At 41.4% G+C, this 19,750-nt stretch overlaps 2 protein-coding genes across 7 annotated transcripts in view; one reads left to right on the top strand and one right to left on the bottom strand.

The window, feature by feature from the left end:
* The window catches only part of TOPBP1 (DNA topoisomerase II binding protein 1), a 23,441-nt gene extending 22,199 nt beyond the window's left edge, over positions 1–1,242 (top strand). Inside the window, exons 26-27 of the mRNA XM_066320895.1 lie at positions 83–244; positions 590–1,242. Coding sequence (XP_066176992.1) covers positions 83–244; positions 590–733 — 306 coding nt within the window. The 3' untranslated portion in view covers positions 734–1,242. The remainder of the gene's footprint in view (positions 1–82; positions 245–589) is intronic.
* Positions 1–19,750, bottom strand: part of CDV3 (CDV3 homolog) — a 23,233-nt gene extending 3,483 nt beyond the window's left edge. Inside the window, exons 1-5 of one of the 6 annotated variants that reach the window (XM_066320940.1) lie at positions 19,296–19,749; positions 16,885–16,964; positions 14,545–14,687; positions 13,341–13,503; positions 1,968–1,992 (exon numbers count right to left, since the gene is read on the bottom strand). In XM_066320940.1, coding sequence (XP_066177037.1) covers positions 1,983–1,992; positions 13,341–13,503; positions 14,545–14,687; positions 16,885–16,964; positions 19,296–19,532 — 633 coding nt within the window. In that variant the 5' untranslated portion in view covers positions 19,533–19,749 and the 3' untranslated portion in view covers positions 1,968–1,982. Of the gene's footprint in view, positions 1–1,967; positions 1,993–2,838; positions 5,545–6,656; positions 12,111–12,134; positions 12,291–13,340; positions 13,504–14,544; positions 14,688–16,884; positions 16,965–19,295 lie in introns of those variants that run through there. The other 5 variants (XM_066320919.1, XM_066320958.1, XM_066320949.1 and 2 more) reach the window with 5 other exon arrangements.

Genomic DNA, 19,750 nt, shown 5'->3' with positions numbered 1-19,750 from the left:
GAGTGAAATTAAAGGTCATGAACTGCATTTGTCTTGGGGAAGAAACACAACTAAACTTTCGTGGGTCATGTTTTGTTTGTAGGTGCTTTCTGGCCATTCTGCACCTCTCTTTAAAGAAGCAACTCACCTCTTTGCTGACTTCAGCAAGCTGAAGCCAGATGACCCCAGGGTGAACGTGGCAGAGGCAGCAGCCCAGGGAGTGAACTGCCTCAAACCTGAGTACATCGCTGACTACCTCATCCAGGTGGGCACACCCAGGGCTCCCCACCTGCCACAGTGCCCCAGCCCTCTGCAGGGGACGGCTGCTCCACCAGTCATGGGCCCCCTTTGCCAAGAATCGTGGCCACAAAGTGTCTGTGCTGAGGGCTTTGATCTGTTGCCTCAAATTTATGCTCTAACATGACTTGTTCTGGTGCTGGCAGTGGGATCTCTTGCAGGGTAGGGAGGTGCTTGCAAAACGTATCTAAAATGTAGGTGTGTAATACCTGTTTTGTTACTTTCAGTTTTAGACAACTAGTGAGCTCTTCCTGTTCTCTCAGAAGCTGCTCTTCTTGAGCTGACTCACTCTTTTTTTCTTTCTTTACTGAAGGATCCACCTCCCCCTATGGAGTCTTACTGCCTGCCGGAAGCTGAATCTTATCTTCAGAACAACTCAGATCTTGGAACCAGATTATCCCAGAAAAGAAAAGCAGTGGGAGAGATGAGCAGAGTCAAGCAATCCAGAATACACTAAGCTTATTCTCAGTTCATAATTTCTACATTTTTAAATTAATATTTATATTTTTTCATTCTTGCCCAAAAAATTAAAAGCTTTCACTTCTAACTTGTCCTGAGACTGAAATAAATTTGCAGTAATGGTTGTAGGAAAAATTACTTTGGTTACTTTGGTTGCCAGTAGCATAAAAATATGGCAAGAATTAATCCAAAACATACTTTAACATGTCCAGACTATCCCATCACTAGACTAGTAATTTTGGCTGTGGACACAGTTGTATAGTAATAGTTAAGAAATAATTTGTAAAATGCTTATCACATTTTTTATCTATGTGTTGTGGGGAAAATACCAGTTGATGAGAATTCCATTGCATCTCCCATATAGTAGTGGACTTAGATTTTTACATTAATTTTTCATCTTTTGGTGTTTTCTATTGGAAGGGAAGAGGAAAACCGGACAAAAGGAACTGGCTTGTAAATTTTTGTACTAACAGAGAGTGTAATAAATTATTTCTATAGATTACAGGTGCTGTTGCTGCCATCCTGAGTGCTAATGAATCTGCTCAGCAGCTGTAGACACAATTCTATTACCTAAGAGGTGAAGTTTGTTTTCACCACATTCCCTATCTGAGTCTGTGACAGGAACCAGAGCCAGACAAAGACTTCAGTTTCTGGCTGCTGGAAATGTTCTTAGACAGCTACAATATTTAACAAAGTCTTTGACCTTTTCAGTAGCAGGAGGGTCTGCATCTGTGTTTGCTGAACTTCATGTATGTGAGTGCACTGTGCTAGCCTGGACAGAAGTGTTCTCATGGAACCTGGAGAGCTGTATTTAAGCAGCTAGAACTACAGCCCGTTTGAAAAGAAAAGCACAGCATCCAGTTGCACAGGATCAGTGGAGTTGTCTGGAAAAATACATGTAACACTGAAGTCTATTTAATTTACCTCTTTTTTGTTTTGAAGGCAAGGGTGTATTTTATGTTTATTTTTTAGCTGCTGAATACTGTTTTCTAGAAAGGGTTTGCATAAGTGTTCGTTGCAGATCCAAGACTAAGCTGCAAGCATTTAAGCCCTGTGCAACCTGGAGAGTCACTCTGGGCTGAGCAGAACTAACCTTTTGCTGCTTAGGGAAGGGACAAGGCACCTGTGCCATGGGGTCTCCAGGTCAGAGAGAACAGGAAAGCAGCTGGTCTTGATGTGCAAGGCTTTGTGCTTCTGATTTCCTCCTTTAGTGCAGTGGATCTTTTGTCAGTGAGCTCTGCAACCTGTCAGGATAACCTGAAGGAATTGTCAGGAAGGATTGCTAATGAATGTGAAGAATTTGATTCTTTTAAAGAAGTGAAATCTGTGCCCCTGTCACTGGGGGCTTGGCTGTGGCAAGACTGTTGTGTTGAGCTGCAATGACTATATCTTAGCACCTGCTTTGGGATTTTTTTTTTCAGAACAGCTTGATGCTTTTTGGTAGTTGTGGGTAGTTGTGGATGTCAAACATGTCCAACTTTTTCCAAGTCCACATACTGAAAATAATGCTGCTGTTAATGCCTTATATCAGATTTTAAATTAACTTTTAACTTCTAATTAACTGTGTATTTCACTGTTCTACTTCTGAAGTGCTGCTTTGCCTTGCAGGCATTTGAAATAGGTGTGAGTATTACCAGGCAAGACCTAAGGTTCCTGTGACTTTTTCTTCCCAGTCCCCAGAAGGTGCTGTGAAAGAGTAGTGTTGGTATTCTCACTTTATAGATAAAACCCCACTCCCTGACTCACTTAACTTAAGCTTTATAAGTCTTGGGGCCACACCGTTCCTGCAGCTGCTGTGAATCCTGGGGCAGGGCAGAAGGAGGAGCAGCTAAAATCAGGCACATACCAACCCGCATGTATGTATAATAACTTGGGATCTGAGTTTACATGTTCTTCAGTGTTCTCTGCCCTTGTGGACACTAGTTTAAAGCCAGGGGTGAGGCAGGACAGTGAGGGAGTGCTAGGGGAACAGAAGCAGACAGCAGCTGTTCAGCCAGAGCCAGCTCCTCTTCTGCACTGTGCCTCGAACACCCAGTCCATCATTGTCTGTGTGCCACACACGGGGGAACACAACACAAGCAAGACAAACTCGGGAGATGGAAATTCAGTTGGTGCTGTTAAGATAAATTTATTTTCTTCAGCTTTCTTCACAGGAAACATCACGAAAGTGCTTTACAGAGTTTGAATACCATTACTCTACCATGGGACAAAAGGACAACAGGTGTGCCCTGCACAGTTAGAAGTTGTCATATGCGGAAGCCATGATAGGTAAACCAAGGTAAAAAAAAAAATCTACTGACAAAAATATAGTTCAGGTTTTGAACTTATGACTGTTAACATAATTATATAAATATACAGGCATCACTAGGTTCCTGTGTTAACTATGGGGGCTACACAGGGATTCTCAGAAACAGATCATATTGAACTCTGCTTTGCTGAAACAGTTCCTGCTGTGCTCCATAGGCTCTCAGCCAAACTATTTTCCCAGCCAGACAGTATCATTCTTTCTTTTGCACAACACTGAGCACACAATTATCTTCATTTCTTCACATCAAGTCTGGTGCTGAGGCATTCTGGTACATTGTTGAAAACAAATTCAGGTTGGTTTTTTTCCCTTTTGACTTACAGAGAGATCATCTTACAATTCTTCCCTCAGTAATCACTTCATTAAAAAAAATTTAAAATGCTTTAGGCTATATCCTGCTGTCCAGGTAAGACAGTTTTGTTTAAGCTAGAATGTTACCAGTCATGCAACCCTACTCCTTTCCATAACTGAGCTGTGTTGTGAACAGAGGTACTGCCTCCCTTTTGCTGTCTTCAGTGGGAATTTGGCTCCCATGTAGCCTCTGAGGCTCTAGGTTTCAGTTCTTCAGGGAGACTGCATGTACTTGCTAGACAATTTTGCAATGTTTGTGATACTACAGCCCTGACAAAAACAATGCCAGCACGATCAAGCCTCAAGAGTTCTTGCCTGCTGCTTCCTAAATAAGTGGTGAACAATTCAGGCACCTGACTAAGAAGTCCTTGGCATGGTAATAATGTAGATGAAGAGAAGAAGGGAATATTCGAGGGCAAAGAGAGGTCAAATCAAGAGATTTTTGCTGAGTTTTGAGTTCTGAGACAAACAATGAGCAGAGCCCATTACCTAGAAAACACTGTCATGCCAGTTTCCAGAGCCACTTTGCCTTTCACCCAGTTCCCAGAGTAGAGACACAGTGCATGGTCGAAGAACTTGACAGTCCTGAAGGTTACTGGGGCAGTTAGTAAGTAACAGTACAGAGCTACAGTGGCAAGACAGGGCTTTGGTGAGGCTTCTAGAGGCAGGGGACAGGCTGTGAAGTATTACATTCTAACAACTCTCAGATTCATTGGCTCTGTTTCTCCCCCAAGTCCTCAAAAAGTAAAAAAACTCCCAGCACCCCTTGGCCAATTTAATCAGCTCCCAGCAGCCACGACTGTTTTTTGACAGAATACTGCTGCAATAGACCACCTAACAGATACAGGTATTTGGATGCAAAATCCAACGTACACTGTTCTCAAGCCAGTGTCATCATTAGTACTGGAAGGCAGCTGCTCTCTAGGATGTGGTACTCTGATAATTGAGGTAATGCAGCTCTCAAGGGCCAGGCCGTACATCCTACCAGGCTTGAGTCTGCCCTTGTGACACATCCTTTGTATCTGTAAACATAACATGACTGGGAAATGCAGTCAGCACTTAAAGACATTATTTACAGCTCCATGCTCTTAAAAGCACAAGATGATGAGAATGACAAGATGAAACAAACCACAAAGACTAAGCCTGCCATCCAGTGTTGCTTCATCTCAAATAATGTCTTGCAGTTTCAATATCCAGTTAAATACTACTACAGGTATATTAGATTAAGCATGGCTGAGCTCATGTGGTTGCTGGTCAGAGACTAAGTAATAGTAATGCATCTGCTTAATCTCTGGCACAAAGAGGAGAACAACCCAGAAATTTAAAACAAGTTTCTATGGGGCTTGTTCACTGGCACTTGATTCTGGCCCTCACACCTGGACTTCCAAGTGACGTGATCTCAAATCAAACGTTAATGAAACTGACCTTGTGCGACAGAAATAACTCCATTGAAACCAGTGAAGTTAAGCTCTGTGACGCCATGCACATAATTTTCCTTTTTCTGAATAAATTTGTTCTATTGTATCAGCCAGTTTTTATGGTTTGAATCACTTTGCTATGGTTGTACATACTCTGAAAGATATACAGAATAAGTGGTTTGTTTTAATTAAAAAAGGAAGCTTAGGACAATATTTTGACTAACAGTTTTCTCTAGGCAAGTTATTTGAAATAAAGCAGGCATAATGTGATGACTTCATTGCTGTAACTGAGCTAGAAAGGAAATTCAGTACAGAAGACAGGAGACATGAAAAGGAATAGAAAACATCAGATTGACCAAAAATTAGTAAGAGCTTGCCATGCTACTCACTGAGCAGAAGAGTGGATTATATACATGAAACTGAAGACTTCAGTACATCAAATGGCAAAAGCCAATCCCCATGGAAGTTACTGGGTTGATGGTGATTGCCAGGATACTCTAAATGCCTCTGTAAACTTGGCAAATCAGGGGCAGGTGAGTTGTCAACACGAAAAACCAAGGCAATAAATACTGGAAAGGTTTTAAACCACTCATACATGCTCTGGTAGAAGCTGTGACATGAGTCTGAATTAGTTGTGATCTTTCAAGGGGACGATTTAGGCATCACCGTGGGCAGCTTGATGAAGACATCTGCTCACTGTGTAGTTGCAGTCAAGAAAGCGAATAAGATGTTAGGCTGTATTAAAGACAAAACAATACGGAAAAATATTACAGCATCTATTTCTCTTAGAGGTGAAAATCTCAATGAATATTTGCTGTTTCTTCAGCACCTTAAAAAAAGTGACATATTAGAAAAATACAGGCAGAAAAGTGGCAAGAGAATGGTAGATGCAGCTCCTTGGAGCTGGAAAGACAGTAAAACTAAGGTAAGTTTAGTTGTTAAGAGGAGGATAAGCATCTGAAAAGCAATTCTCCTTCCCTCCATATAAGATACATACTTGAAAGTCATTTTAGGCCACCTACCAATATATGGACCTTAATATCACTCATTGCCATCATCATAAGTATTCCAAAAGGCGCCATGTTATTCTTCACTGCTTATTATAGCTAGCTTTCTCTGAAGCAAATGCCAGTTTGTTCAAGTTTAACAGTAATCATTTCTGACAGAGAAGTGTCACTGCTGATGCACATTAACAACTGTCTTAGAAGTGCTGCAATGATAAAAATATCAATAAGAGGAGGTAATTGCTGGGCCTCATCTCTGTCCAGGACCCACCAGAGCTCTCATTTTCTGCATGCAGGCCACCATCATGTTCTCTGATTCTATTTGAAGCGTCATTGTAAAATCTGAGCAATGAACCTTGAAATCACCAGCAAAAGGAGACAAAGGTATATTCATAAGTTACTACTTCATGTTACTTCAGCTGCAGTTCACTGATAAATCAGGAGATAAATAGGGTGATGACCTCTGCTGTATCTGTATTCCTTCCTCTTACCTATCCTGCTTACCCCACTCACCCCTAGTTTTTGATAATTTCTTCCCTTTTTTATTTCATAAAATCGCCTCCATGGCCAACTATTTCCCTTTTGTTCCTTCCCTTTCTCTCCAGTTTGCCTTAACACCATATTTTACAAGCTTTGAAGATTATTCTCTCTTCCTATTTCTCTTGTATCCACATGCCACTTCAACTTAAGTAAGGAAAATAAAGAGCAGGGAAAAGTGTTTACACATGGAGAGGAGAAGAATAACACATTGCTATGACAAAATGCCATGCAGTATCAGGAGTGAACATTTCCGGTTCACATGACTCGAACAAACTTTAAAACAGCCACATTATAAGAAATGGCTATCAGCTGTGAGCAGGACTTTATTTCAGTCATGGGGTTTACAAAATATAGCAATATTGCTTTTAATATGTTCCACATAAAAACAAAGAGCCTCATATTAATATGCTATTTGGGTTGCACAGATAATTGAAGAGAAGAAATACCAGTTGAGTGCTCAGCCTGAACTTTTTCCTTACCCATACATACTACAGTAAGTCCAATTACATAATACTTAAATAGAACGTATAGTACACTCCGTAGAAATAAGCCTTAGCCAAAGTAGTATTAAAATACTATAATAAAAGCTAATATAAAGATATTTTAATAAAGATTTTTAGTCCTCTGTAGAATCTTCCATCAGCCCCAGCCCTTGACAAAGAACAGCTTTGGCCTCACAACACCCCTGTGAGGTAGGTTGTTGGTTATTTTGGTACAGCTGGGGAAACTGAGGCAAAGGGAAACTAAATTACTCGACCATAGCAGCTCAGTAGAAACCAAGGCCAAATCCCACTCTCTTGGTCCCATGCTTCCCATGCACTTGCTACAAAACAGGCTTGGCTTCTTTTCAGTGCACACACTTGTTTTAGATGACACTTTCCAATCCAATATTCCGGACACTACTTTTCCTGGTGACTCATTAATACTGCGATATGTTTTTAATATTTGTATTCTGGCTAAGCTGAAGTGAACACTGAGCTCCATTAATCTTGCTGCATCAACACATACTCACTCTTAAGCAACTGAAAATAAACCCATGATGTATGTACCACTTAGAAATAACTTCATTAAAAAAAGTATTCATAGCTATTTGAAACATTGTCTCAGCCTTTAATCATGCAGAAGTGAAAAATAATTTTCTTAAATACACAATTTATTTCTTAAGAGGATTGTTGAGCCATCTTGAAATTCATCCTCAGTCCTCTCCTCAGACAACAGGTCAGCTTCATACCAAGGCAAAATTCTACCTTCTCCCTGAACGCGTTCTCCCAATTTGTTGAAAGGAAGAAATTAAACAGGCTGCCCTCCCCAACTACTGAACTTAAAACAGTTTTGCTGATTTAAAGTCAGATGAATCTGTCACTTGTGCAAGCAGTGCCTACCCACACAGCACGTCTACTATCCAACATCTGACACTCCACTCCCTGCCTTAGGCTATGCATTTAAAGCTATCGATTAGAAAATAGCCCTCCTTCTCTCTCTTCTTATAGCACCTATTTGCATCATTTCCACTCTCTCTAATTTATTTATTAGTCTTCCTTCCTGCTCTATTTCACTTCAAACAGAACATGGCAGAACTGCAGGTGATGCTTGAGAAGCCAAAATTTACGTACACAATTGTTACCACTTAGAACTGAGGAATCTGTTTTCTGCTGTCATTTCTTCCTCCATCTGCTAGAGCTTGCAGGCTCTTGTATTAACCTGTCTTTTTAACTTTTTCCGGAGTTTATCTGCAAATATATGTCAGATTTCCTCCCCTCTGTACATACCTAATTCACATATCTGAAGTTTACGTACACATATTATTCTCTTATACTGCCACATAAAACCCCTCATGTATCATTAAAAACGAGTAATAATGTTAAAAGCTGAAAATGGAGAGAGAATCTGGGATCTAAGTTACTGTTCAGCAACAAAACCTGGATTGTGGCTGTTCATTAAGATTTTATAGTACTCAAGGTGGTTTTGGTGTAATTTAGCTTCTTGGGCCAATGAGGTATAAATTGCTGACCACGTCAATATCGGAAAGAATACCTTGTAAGTAAGCAATCTTCTTTAAACACATGAAGCTCTAGTAATCCCTGCTTCATTTTAGTTACAGTATTTGACACAAAACCACAGGCAAGTTTAAAACTGCTCAACTAGGCAGAAATAACAAAGGCAAAAAGCTACAACTATTGCAAAAGCTCAGATAAGCAAACTCCACAGATGTGCAGCCCAATCAAGTTTATATTGTGTTTACTTGACCTGAACAACGCAGGGGTCCCAGCCATGGTGTGGTCAAAGTTTCCAAGAGCTGACAGATGCAGTCAAATACCAAAAGCCCTGTTCCCTGTGGTGTCAGGCCTCTAGCACAACTGGTACCATCAAAAATTCATCTGAGTTACTGTGGCCATGACCGGTAAAGCTAGCTACAAATACAAAACTGAACTAACAGCAGACAGTCACTTTTAATTGTCAATTCCTCTTTATTTGTGAATAAGATTAAACATGACACAGCTAAACTGGGAGAAATAGGCAGGGGCAAAACTAATCCTCTCCTACATTTATCATCAGCTCAAGTAAATACTGATTCCAGATACCTACAGTAGGCATTTGAGAAGCCCAACTTTATTATAATAACCTGGGTTTTAGCATTTTAACATCCTTAAATACAGACTGTATCATTAAGAAACACAAATCCAAACTGTTCTTTTCCCAGTAAGCACTGGACATTTCCATGTTCTACCAGCAAGTTGGTAACTTTATGGCTGTTTTATTGTAAGCCAGAGAAAGTAAAACAGAACCTTTAAACTGGGAATGAACAAGCAACCCACCATAAAAGCATGTGACAGGCTGGGGAGCCCCTGAAGCAGAACACAACTGCAATACATGGACCGGCATAAAGAATCCCATCTCTACAACTGACAACCCTTCATTTACGGAATAAGCCTTCAACGAGCATTTTGAAGGAATGAAAAGGACATTCTTAGCATGCCTCAAATGAAAGCAACAAACCAGATAAAGTTGAACTTCAGAGTCTCCAAAGCATACTGAGCTTCTGCAGAGGACTGACCTTCAAAATTTCAGGCATGCAGAGCAATTACTTGGTACAAGGAAGATACTGACAACTGGCATTTTGATAGTTGCTGGCAGCTATATTTAACACAAGAAACACTTCTTTAAAAACAGTTTAACATTCTGTACTACAGAAATCTGCTGCATTTCCCATTTTTTTTTCCTTATGCCTCCAGAAAGAAACTGGAATGATATGTTTGAGAGAAGCCCCAAAGGAACACCTTTAGTTATCAGTACCTGATGGGCTCCAGTGATAGCAGCCATTCAGAGGCTGGGCTTTTTTTCCCCATTCTTTAATTTAGCAGAGGTACTTTTAAGTGAAAAGCAAATTAAAGTTTCATTTGTACTCAACTCAATCTCAAACCAGTCCTCTATGGTGGGAGCAAGAAGACACTGTGCCAAGTAGCAAACTAAACTTTTCTGTATAAATAAAAGAAGTTTTTTTTGATATGTACTGCTATAAGCTCTGAAATACAGCCTTTGACCATAAGAACAACTCCCTGCTTCATGGCCTATCCCCCTGAAGAGATCCAAATGCTGCTATTATATGGCCATGAGCTCAAACTAAAACGTAAAGACTCACTAGACTCCAGATTCCATGTATATTTCCATTTTATTTGATTTGAAACTTTTACAGGGTTTTCTTGAACTGCCAGAATTCATGCCCAAAAACCTCAAATAATGGTGGTACAATGGACAGTCTCACCTACCCTTCACACAGGAGACTAAAACTCTATTCATGTGCATTAGTGATTACAATCTCTTCAGAGCATCAGGAAAAGCATTTTAAGACTTCACATCTCTACCCCATCGAGTGACATGTCCATTTACCATGAATACCACAGAAACTGTGACAACAACACTTTTGCTGGCAACAATGGATTTTCAAGGAAGATACATGGCTCAGAGTCCAAGGTACTGGTATCAGTCTTTCAGTGGGGTTTTGTTTCCAAATGAAGTCTCCAACTTTAGGAATAGTCTCTTGAGCCCTCTCTTTAATAGCAGCTTCTAGCAGAATTTTTATAGACAGTTAACTCTGCAAGGGCAAGGCCAGTTTTAGTCTGTGCACAAAAGAACCAGGTGAAACCCCAGCCCCACTGAAGTCAACAGCAAAATCTGCATTGGCCTCAGAGAAGTAAATTTAAAGCAAGTCAGCAGTTAGTCAAAGGGAACCCAACTGGGTGATTCCTGAACTATCCTTATCTTCTGCACATACACAGTACTCCCACACACGTAAGCAAGCTTGGTTTTGTTCCCTTGTTTTTCTTGCCATTGGCAACTCTTGTGGATGTTGGGTCTATTTTTTGGCATTTACTCTGAGAAACCTCAACACTGGAGCACACCACTATTGTACTTCATTTTGCTTCTGGTGTAAAAATTCAGAGAAGAGAAAAACAGTTACAGCACAACACTTCTGGTACTTGACAGGTTTGGTTCCCTGAAATAGCTACAGGCAATGTCCTACATTCCTAGTGTACCAGTGCCATTTTGCCTACTTCCACTAAATTAAGTAACTTAAAGAAGTCACTGCCTTCCATCATTACTTAACTTTCTGACTGTGAATAAACACCATTTATGAGTTATACCTGGAGGACTGCTGCCTCACAGAGCTGCATGCTTCACAGAAGTAGCCAAACAAATCAGGCTTATCAGCTTTAGTTCTCTCTCTGCATATTAAGTTATTCTGTTTATCAAGTAAGCATCACTCCACAACAAACAAATAATTGTTTTTGATAGAAGACGGTTTTTATCCAGTATCGCTACTGCCATATGTCTCATTTTTAAAGGTCAAACTCTGAAGACTGTAGTTGGGAGTCTGGATACCTCTGAGTCAAATCAAAACTCTTAGTGCTTTAGGGTGAGAAAGACAAACTTCACGACAAAACCCAAAATAAACCCTATTTCACTACAACATCTTACCATTGTTTAAATATACTGCAAACTGATATCAGAAAAAAGGCAGGCATTTCTTTTGTGGATAATAGAAAAAAATATACTTAGACAACTTTGAAAATGGCTAATGCAAACAAACCATTCAAACCCATCATTCCTCCAATCTGATACTGAATGAGTTTTAATTTGTTTTGCAGTTACTTCCGTACAGCACTCTAGAAAGGTAAACAAACTACAGCTCTGTTGTACTTGGACAGTATGAGTGGTATGGGACGCTCCAGAAGTCTCTAGTAGGCTATGGCTACACATGACAGGATTCCTCAGAAGGGGAACGAACAGGTTTGTCATTAAGGTCACTTAAATCTTTGTTATAGCAAATTGGAACCAAATGGCTGACTTCTGCAGGATTTCTGACAGGAATCCAGTAGAGCTGGTTTCAAGTTTCAGATGGCCACTAAAACAGCTGTAACCTTCTCTTCCAGAAGTTGTGATCCACATGGTGTCCACAATGAGTGCATCAAGTCTGAGGTAGTCAACCTTTACGAAGGCTCAGTATCTGAACATAAAAAGATTTTGAAATGACCACTGGCTGTAGGTATCTTTCTGAGCAATTAAAGCACACTGATGACTCTGGTTCAATCATTTACATTAATTTGCCCCATATCCAATGGAGAAGTTGCAACATATTATGCTTCCATAGTGCAGGAGAACCAATCACTTATGTCAAAGTAGTCTGCACTTGCTGCAGTAGATCCAGCAGAAATAAGGTGGCACGTTCATCATAGCTGTTAGCTGTAGTTTAGTTACCTTAGTAGAAGAGTTACCAAAAAGCATTCCTTAATTGTAATGTGTGTGCAGCTCTACTGATCCCCAAGCACAGCATACTGGTTGTCTAGCTGAAGTTTAAGTGCCTGGTTTTTTGAGACCTCATCCCTACCTCTAGTTTTGTATTTTACTACTTCAAAGCTCTTCTCCATTTCTTTATCCCTATGGGAAAATAAATGTAATCAGTAAATATCGTATCACTAACTTGTGAATTGTGAATTTCTAGTCCATTTCCACCCCATCCCAACAAAAACATTACAAAAAGAAAACAAACGCTAAGATCTAGAGTTTAACAGAACAACTTATCATTCCCAAGCAAATCTTATAAAACCTTATCTCCAAAATAAGCTCATCACCCAGTACAGTTTAAATTTACTTTGAGAATATTAATGTAAGTTCATTTATGAAAAATAGGTTCTAGAAAGCAAAATTTTCTAGAACGCTCATTCAAAATTTCATCTTGGGTCAATTTGCATAATTCAAATCACAAAGCATCAGTAACAGCTTGTCTCCTTTGCTACATCAAAAAAACACTTAGAGGAAACAAAGCTTCTCCTAAGCTGTATTTAACAGTAACATAGCAAGCAGGATGGGAAGAAAAAAACCCAAATAATGAAAAACCCACCCCAAATCCCCCAAGTGAATTAGGTATTGGCCTAGTCATCTCTTCTACTGAGAGTAAGGTTATACAAAGTCTCACAGGGTGAGACGTCAGTCTTCAGCACCATATAATACAAAACACTTGAGCAAAATTGGGGGGAGCTTCTCTCTGTAAATCACAGCTCAGGCAGCAAGTGTACCGATTTGTATTTGTATCAAACCCCAGTCCTCCAGTTAAACCACCTTCACATCTCTAACAAGAAGGCCACATGCTCAGGACTTCCTACATCTGTCTGCTGAAGGAAGTAACACAGAGCCTCACCATGGCTAGTCTGGGGTCTGAAGGAAGCAGATGCTATCATTAGCAGAAATATTCAGTGAAATCCTTCAGCCTTATCAATGATAACATAATTGCCAGCCTTGTTTGGCTATCTCACTGGGCTACATCCTGTGAAAGTTATTTCACAGGAACAGAGCTGGAAAACACATTTACCATCATCCCTTAGTTATTTCTTTCCTCTATGTAAAGAGTCAAGCTTAAGCACGAGGACAAAATAAGAACTCAGAGAAGGCAGCTAGAAATCTCTTGGGGAATCAGTAGAATGCACTTACTTTCGACTGTCTACGAGCTTGGCAGTGGACTGCAGTGAGGGGAACTGCGTGTCACTGTAGATCTCTGGTGGTCCTTGCTGTGCTCTCCGTGGCCGCCCGCCTTCCCTGGCACCGGGCGGCCGATACACGCCGCCGGTCTGCACCGGTTCTGGAGCTTCTGTAACTAGGGACGAGAACAACTTTCACACATGACAAGTCTGCATTCAGAGCTGAAAAGAACCCAAAACAACCCACACACAAACAAAACTCCACAAAGAAGAAAATGAAAATAAACTTGCAAGTGTGTTTTTCCACTTTTTAAGTTTCGGAAGCAAGTATTTTAGACAAGGCAGGAAATCAGGTGTCACCTAACTTACCCTACACTCAGTCAAACTGAACCATGGCTCCAGCGCATTGTCTCACAAAATTTAGGGAATCCAAATGAGGATTCTAATGAGGACTTAATGTTTCTAATTTGCAATTATTAGCAACAATTTAAACACATTTAAAACAGATTTAAACACATAATTACATAAATGCCAAATCTTATTTAAAACACCTCTCCAGATGCAGAGGGGACTGTACAAATAGTTTGCACTTAAGGTAAAAAATCCAAGACGAAGTAATATTATTTAGGTTCACCTCCTTCATAAACAAGGAATAACATACGGTATTTTTCAATTAATTTCTCAGTGGAAAAGAACATTCTGAACTCAGAGGATGACTAAGTAGTTTATCTCCACTGATGTTAATAAACCGTACTTAGTAAAAAACCCGAATCATATTCTAGTTAAAATAATCAATTTTGCAATGTCACGTTTTTAATACTCTAAGATCTGGTTTGAAGAGTGTGCTACTGACGGCCACAATAGATCAGATACTGACTGAATATCCACTGAAGTGTTAAAGCAGCGTTTTTAGATCAACAGAAATGCTTCCAACTGGTATTTTACAGACTGCAAAACAGAGGGATCTTCTGCAAAGACAGAATGCTTCCCCCATTTTTGAAGTTGGAAAAAAACCCCTATCTGACAAATATTTTAAATTCAGTTCTGTTCCTCAGGTCCCTTGACACAAAAACTTCCTTGATGGCTGGCAAGCCAAACAAGCCATTCATTAAAAAGTCCCTGAACAGGAACTGTTCCTTGAGCTCTACCCACTGAGAAGCTTTATTCAACCTGATGCACTTCCAATTGGAAAAAAAACAAGTCTGAGTTAAATTTACCAATTGGTTCAACGACAGGGGCTGGTGCAGGAGCTGACTTGTTCCAAGGACCAGATGATCTGTCTACACCACCACCACCACCAGTCTCTTCCCAACTGTCACCAGGTTCTTCTCTTTTTTCACTTTCATCATCTTCTTTTTCACTATAAGAGAGAAACGATCAGTAGCACCTTACAAACAGAGGTTTAAGATTTGCCAGAGATTACACAATCCTCGTAAGACAAGATTCCATGGCTGCCAGGCTGAAGATACTAAATTAAACCAGTCTACATAAGTCCTGTAATCACTGTACTAGCAATTCCATCTGAACAATTTCTGGCACACTGCTGTGTAACGCAGCAACTGAAAAGGAGAAAAAGACCCTAAAAGAAAGAAAAAATCAACTTGAACAAAGTGATCGAAGAAATGGTAGTCTTATTTTGAGCAGAAAGGCTTTTCTCTCACTAACACAGTCATGCATTTGGAAGGAATGAGAAGATAAAGCAGGAAAGGTCTACAAGTCCAGCTTCCACAAAATGCTTTAGTCAAGAGGAAGAAATAGTGGAGTAGAAGTGAAAGAAAGCAAGTCCTGAGCTCGCTTTTCCTATAACCACAAACCCCTAAGAAACATCCTTATATGTATGGGTAATACAAAAATCTACAAACTCAGATCTCTTTTTATTCAAGCAGGCAATTAAAAAAAAAAAAAAAAAAAAAAAAAGAAAAGCACATAACAGAAAAATGGAATTTTTCAAAGGTAGACCCAATGCAAAAGCTTGGCTCAATTTTATTCAGACAATTTTATTTTGCATAGATGTTGTCAGACACTCAAAATAATTTGCTGGCCAAAGCTACTACAGAAAGGTGCGTGCTAAAATGGGACAGATGTGGAGGGTGAGGCTGTTGAAAAGAATCAAGACATTGATCTCAGCAGCAACATGTGAATTCACAAGTTCATAATACACCAAATCCTACTAACCATGATCTGTATAAGGCTTTTGTGTAAGTAATGATCAGAGAGCAGAAAAAAAAGCCTGTAAATGGCCTTTCACTGTTCATCCAAACATAGTAACAACCATGGTAATGTGGCCCAAGGGACTAAACATCTTATTTTAACTACAGTTTATTTTAAATTACAGTCAGAATAAGCGTCTACAGACTTAACTACAACAGGGCAAGACTGGGAGCATCCCACCCCCTCCAGACACTGTGTATCTTTGTTTCATCTAAGAGACCTCCAAACATGAATAACTTACAACTTCTAGTGGGTTTTTCTTCCATTTACTTCTCCACTCTTCCCTTGAATCCACTAACTGAATGGTTACAAAATCCTGTGGCAGAAACTGCCATATGCCTGAAAATCTACCACAGCATGAGAAGTATTTGGAATGCTGGCCTTTGTCTGGAAAACCAAAGTAGAGGCTTTTCAGTCAAACAGCACCAGCAGTCAGTGAAGCTGCAGTTCACTGGTTGTCTATTCAGAGCTGTGATTATCCACTGTGACACTTCAATGCCATAGACAGTTTGTGGGACAAATTCATGCAAATGACCCAAAGGACTGGTTAACTGAAAGGAGTGGGAAGAATACTGTGATCCAAAGAAGCAAATAATTCCAGAAATGTCAGACCTGCTCAAACAGTGAAGAAAGTATCTACTGCACTGATTACAGGTAGGCTGAATTTAAGATGACATTATTTTGAACCTCAATACCCAGAAGATGAGGATTATCTGACATTATTCTTAGTCTACAACTGAGGTCATAAGAAACCTTTTTCTGACGCGATGAAACGTTTTTCTTAACCAAGAGAGACATAAGTAGACTTACTTTGCACCAGACAACAGGAAAAGTCTAATGAAGAGAACAAGCAAGGAATCCTGGATTAAATTCATAAATGCAATCCTGTGGGATCTTATCATGGGACACTACTTTTACCAATGGTACTTCTGGTTTTTTGAAATACAAATGTAACAGCGCAGGAATTTGTTCCCAAACTGAAGATGCTGAATAGATTGATATCCTTAGAGCAGTAAAATGATTTAGTGGGAATTACTATCCTGCACTACCCTGAGAAATTCCTATTTGCCTATCTTTATGGAGGAGAATGTTAAGCATTTGTAATAAAAAATCCTGAGTTCCGAGCAAAACAGATGGATTTAGAGCATGAACAGAGATTTAGAAAATGAAGAGAACACTGGCAGAGACCAAAACTAAATTACCCAGTAGAAAAAGTGTGAACTCTCAGAAGCATATCAAACCTCTCTTTAATTGCACTCCACAGAAGCAGCTCTGAAGAAAAACCCCATCCTTTTCAGACACTGGTATGAAATATACTGAAGAAAAAAAGGAAGAAAAAGTAGTACCTTATTTGCATGGACTGAACTCTAAGACCACTATAATCAATTTCTTCCTTTTGCTCAAACTCCTTCCAATCATCTTCTTCCTGTAATACAAAAATATAAGTTGTCACTTTCTCTGTAACCGAAGCAGAAAAGAAGAACACGACTAAGATAATACAAAAAAACCAGGGTGAAGGTACAGTTCCATGAGAAACCACACCATGTGCCCTCCTGCATAGAGGGGAAATGACTGCATGCCCTCACTCCCTAACTTACTGTGTGTCACCTGGGATGCACCTGAGAGCTGACTTTAACTCACTAGAACAGCTAAGAAATGCCCCAGCAAAAACTCATTCAAGTGAAAGAAAACCTCAGCAAAAACACATCAGGAAGTCAAGGAACAACGAAGTATGGAACAGGACTGTGCAGTCATGACCAATGCAATGGAAGGGCAAGATCTTTCACTAACAGTAGGCTTTTATGACAGCTTGAATGCACACAAAGCTTCAAATTTACTTTTCCATCACCTATTTCGTGAGCCAAACAAAAAAGAACATTTGGAATAGCTTACAGTGGATTTATGACAAAGATTAATAATGGTACATTTAATTTTTTCACATTCAAAACCACATTTACAGTCTTGTCTCCTGAGCAGTGTTTTCGTAACAGCAGAAAGGTCAGCTTCAAAACCACAGCAATCTTATACACATATTTTGTGTACTCTTTCAAGAGAACCACTTGAGGATCTTTTAAAATGGGAGTTTGTTTGGGGAAAGAGGGACTCACCTAAGTGGAGGTGATTTTGTGCTATTGTGTCATCAGGAGACTCTGGGATTATTAAGGTGGACCAAAAATGGACCAGAACAGATAAGCAGTCCTCCCGTGTTCCCAGCCCCAGCTTTAAGACACACACAGCCTAGTTAGCAGTTTACCTAATTCTTACACTCTACCTGAAATGCAGTTATATTACTCCCTTTCCACTGAGCAGCTGAGAATAAAGCTGCTCTTAGAGCCCCGTGCTGGGATCCTCCACACAGTCAACCTCCAGCACTAAAACTCTGACCTGCTTTAGAGCAACAGCAGAAGTAGGAAGTGACCTCATGTCAACTGCAGTGTCTGCTGAAGATTCAGTCTTCTGGAAGAGCAGGAGTTTACAGTTCTAAAATCTTTTAGACTTCTTATATCCCCATCTCCATGGAAACATTACAGTTTCCAAGCTAACATACCTTTCACATTTAATGACTTTTGTTTCTAATCCAAGTACTAGCTTCAGTCAAAGCCAGATATTTTGCAAGCAAGTGAGCAGAAGAGCAGCTGAAAGATTAGTACTGACCTTGATCTACTTAGAAAGCTATTGCACATGTCAAGCTCACCAGGTTAAACAATAGGAAACAGGAGAGAATTTTTTAAAATTAATTTTAAAATATACAGCATTAGAGCTTTTACAACAGCTTCTGGTTTTAGTAATCAACCTAGCACAAGAAAATATCCTTAAACCACTGATCATCTATGTAAGCACGAAGGAAGCAAGGTATCTAACTTCCAAAAACCCTTTCACAAGCCATCTTTTTATATTGTATAATGTCATAGGGATAAAGATGCAATTTGTAGCAGTAACACAGGGAACATACCCTCAGATTACTACGTGCTGAAGCCTACAAAGGAAGACAATACCAAGAGGCAAAAAAAAGCAAACCAGAAACAGAGATAAAAGGCACAGGTAATTTTTTAGGTCCAATCTGTCCTGCCTACAGCAGACAAATATATAACAGAAGTACTGCACGTGTCAAGCTCCACAATTTAAAAACCATCAGGAAACAGTAGAGCATTTCCTAAAATTCGTTTAAAATATACAGCATTAGAGCTCGCATAACTACTTCTGGTTTAAATTTCATTACTTGAGTGCTAATATTGTGGACAGGAAGAACAAGGGCGTAGGAAGATACAGAGAGCTACTAACTCAAGTACGGACATTTAGGCTTCTCCTGCATTCTCATCGTTTCACTGTAATACACGACCAAAAAAAAAAAAAAATTTACTGGCAGCAAAACGCTGCCTGGAAACGAGGCACAGAGCTCGGCGGACTCTGGGGGAATCTTATCGCCAAGGTCCACATGCCACGCTGCACAGCCCCTGGTGGCACCTGACGCAAACCTCCGGTTCCGGCCGCAACACCCAGAAACCTGGGAGGGAGTGCCGGGCTGAGCAGCAGCTACAGGGCGGGAAGGGGCCCAGCTTTCTCGTCTCCCCCAGGGCCCGGACTCCCGGCGAAGGCTCCCCCCACCCCGCCGGCAGCAGAAGCAGCGGCGGCGGCCGCCCGGCGGCCCCGGGGCGGGGCCGGGAGCGCCGCCAGCCCCGCACGGCCCCGGGCGCCGCATGGCCGGGCGGCGGCGGCGCCCCCTGCCGGCAGGAACCCGCGGCCTCCCCGCCCGCACCTTGCTCGCCGCCTTGGCCGAGGAGCCGCCGGCGGCGCTGGAGGCGGCGGCGGCCCCGGAGCCGCCGCCCTCAGTCGGTCGCGGGGTCCCCGCGGCCGCGCCCGCCGCGTTGGAACCGGCGTTGGAAGCGCTGGAGGCGGCAGCGGCGGCGGCACTTCGGCTGCTCTTCTCCTTCCGCTTCTTCTTGTCCCGCTTGGCGAAGAAGTCGTCCAGGCTCCGCTCCTCGGTCTCCGCCATGGCGGCGGCCGGGCAGGGGACGGAGGGCGGCGGCGGCCCGGGCCAAGAGGTGAGCGGCGCGGCCCTCCCGCTGCTCGGCGAGCGCTGCCGCCCGGCTGCGGCCGCTGCGGTGGCTGTGGCCGGGCCCGCCCGGCGGCCCGCGCTCCCCACGCCTGACGCGGCCCGCAGGGAGCGGAGGGGCTGAGGGGAGACGGGGCGGGGCCGCGCCCCCGACCGCG

This window comes from Sylvia atricapilla, chromosome 1, assembly GCF_009819655.1.
Source record: "Sylvia atricapilla isolate bSylAtr1 chromosome 1, bSylAtr1.pri, whole genome shotgun sequence".
In the NCBI taxonomy this organism is placed as follows: domain Eukaryota; kingdom Metazoa; phylum Chordata; class Aves; order Passeriformes; family Sylviidae; genus Sylvia; species Sylvia atricapilla.
Note: the sequence above shows the minus strand (reverse complement) of the source record. Positions and strands in the feature narration are given on the sequence as shown.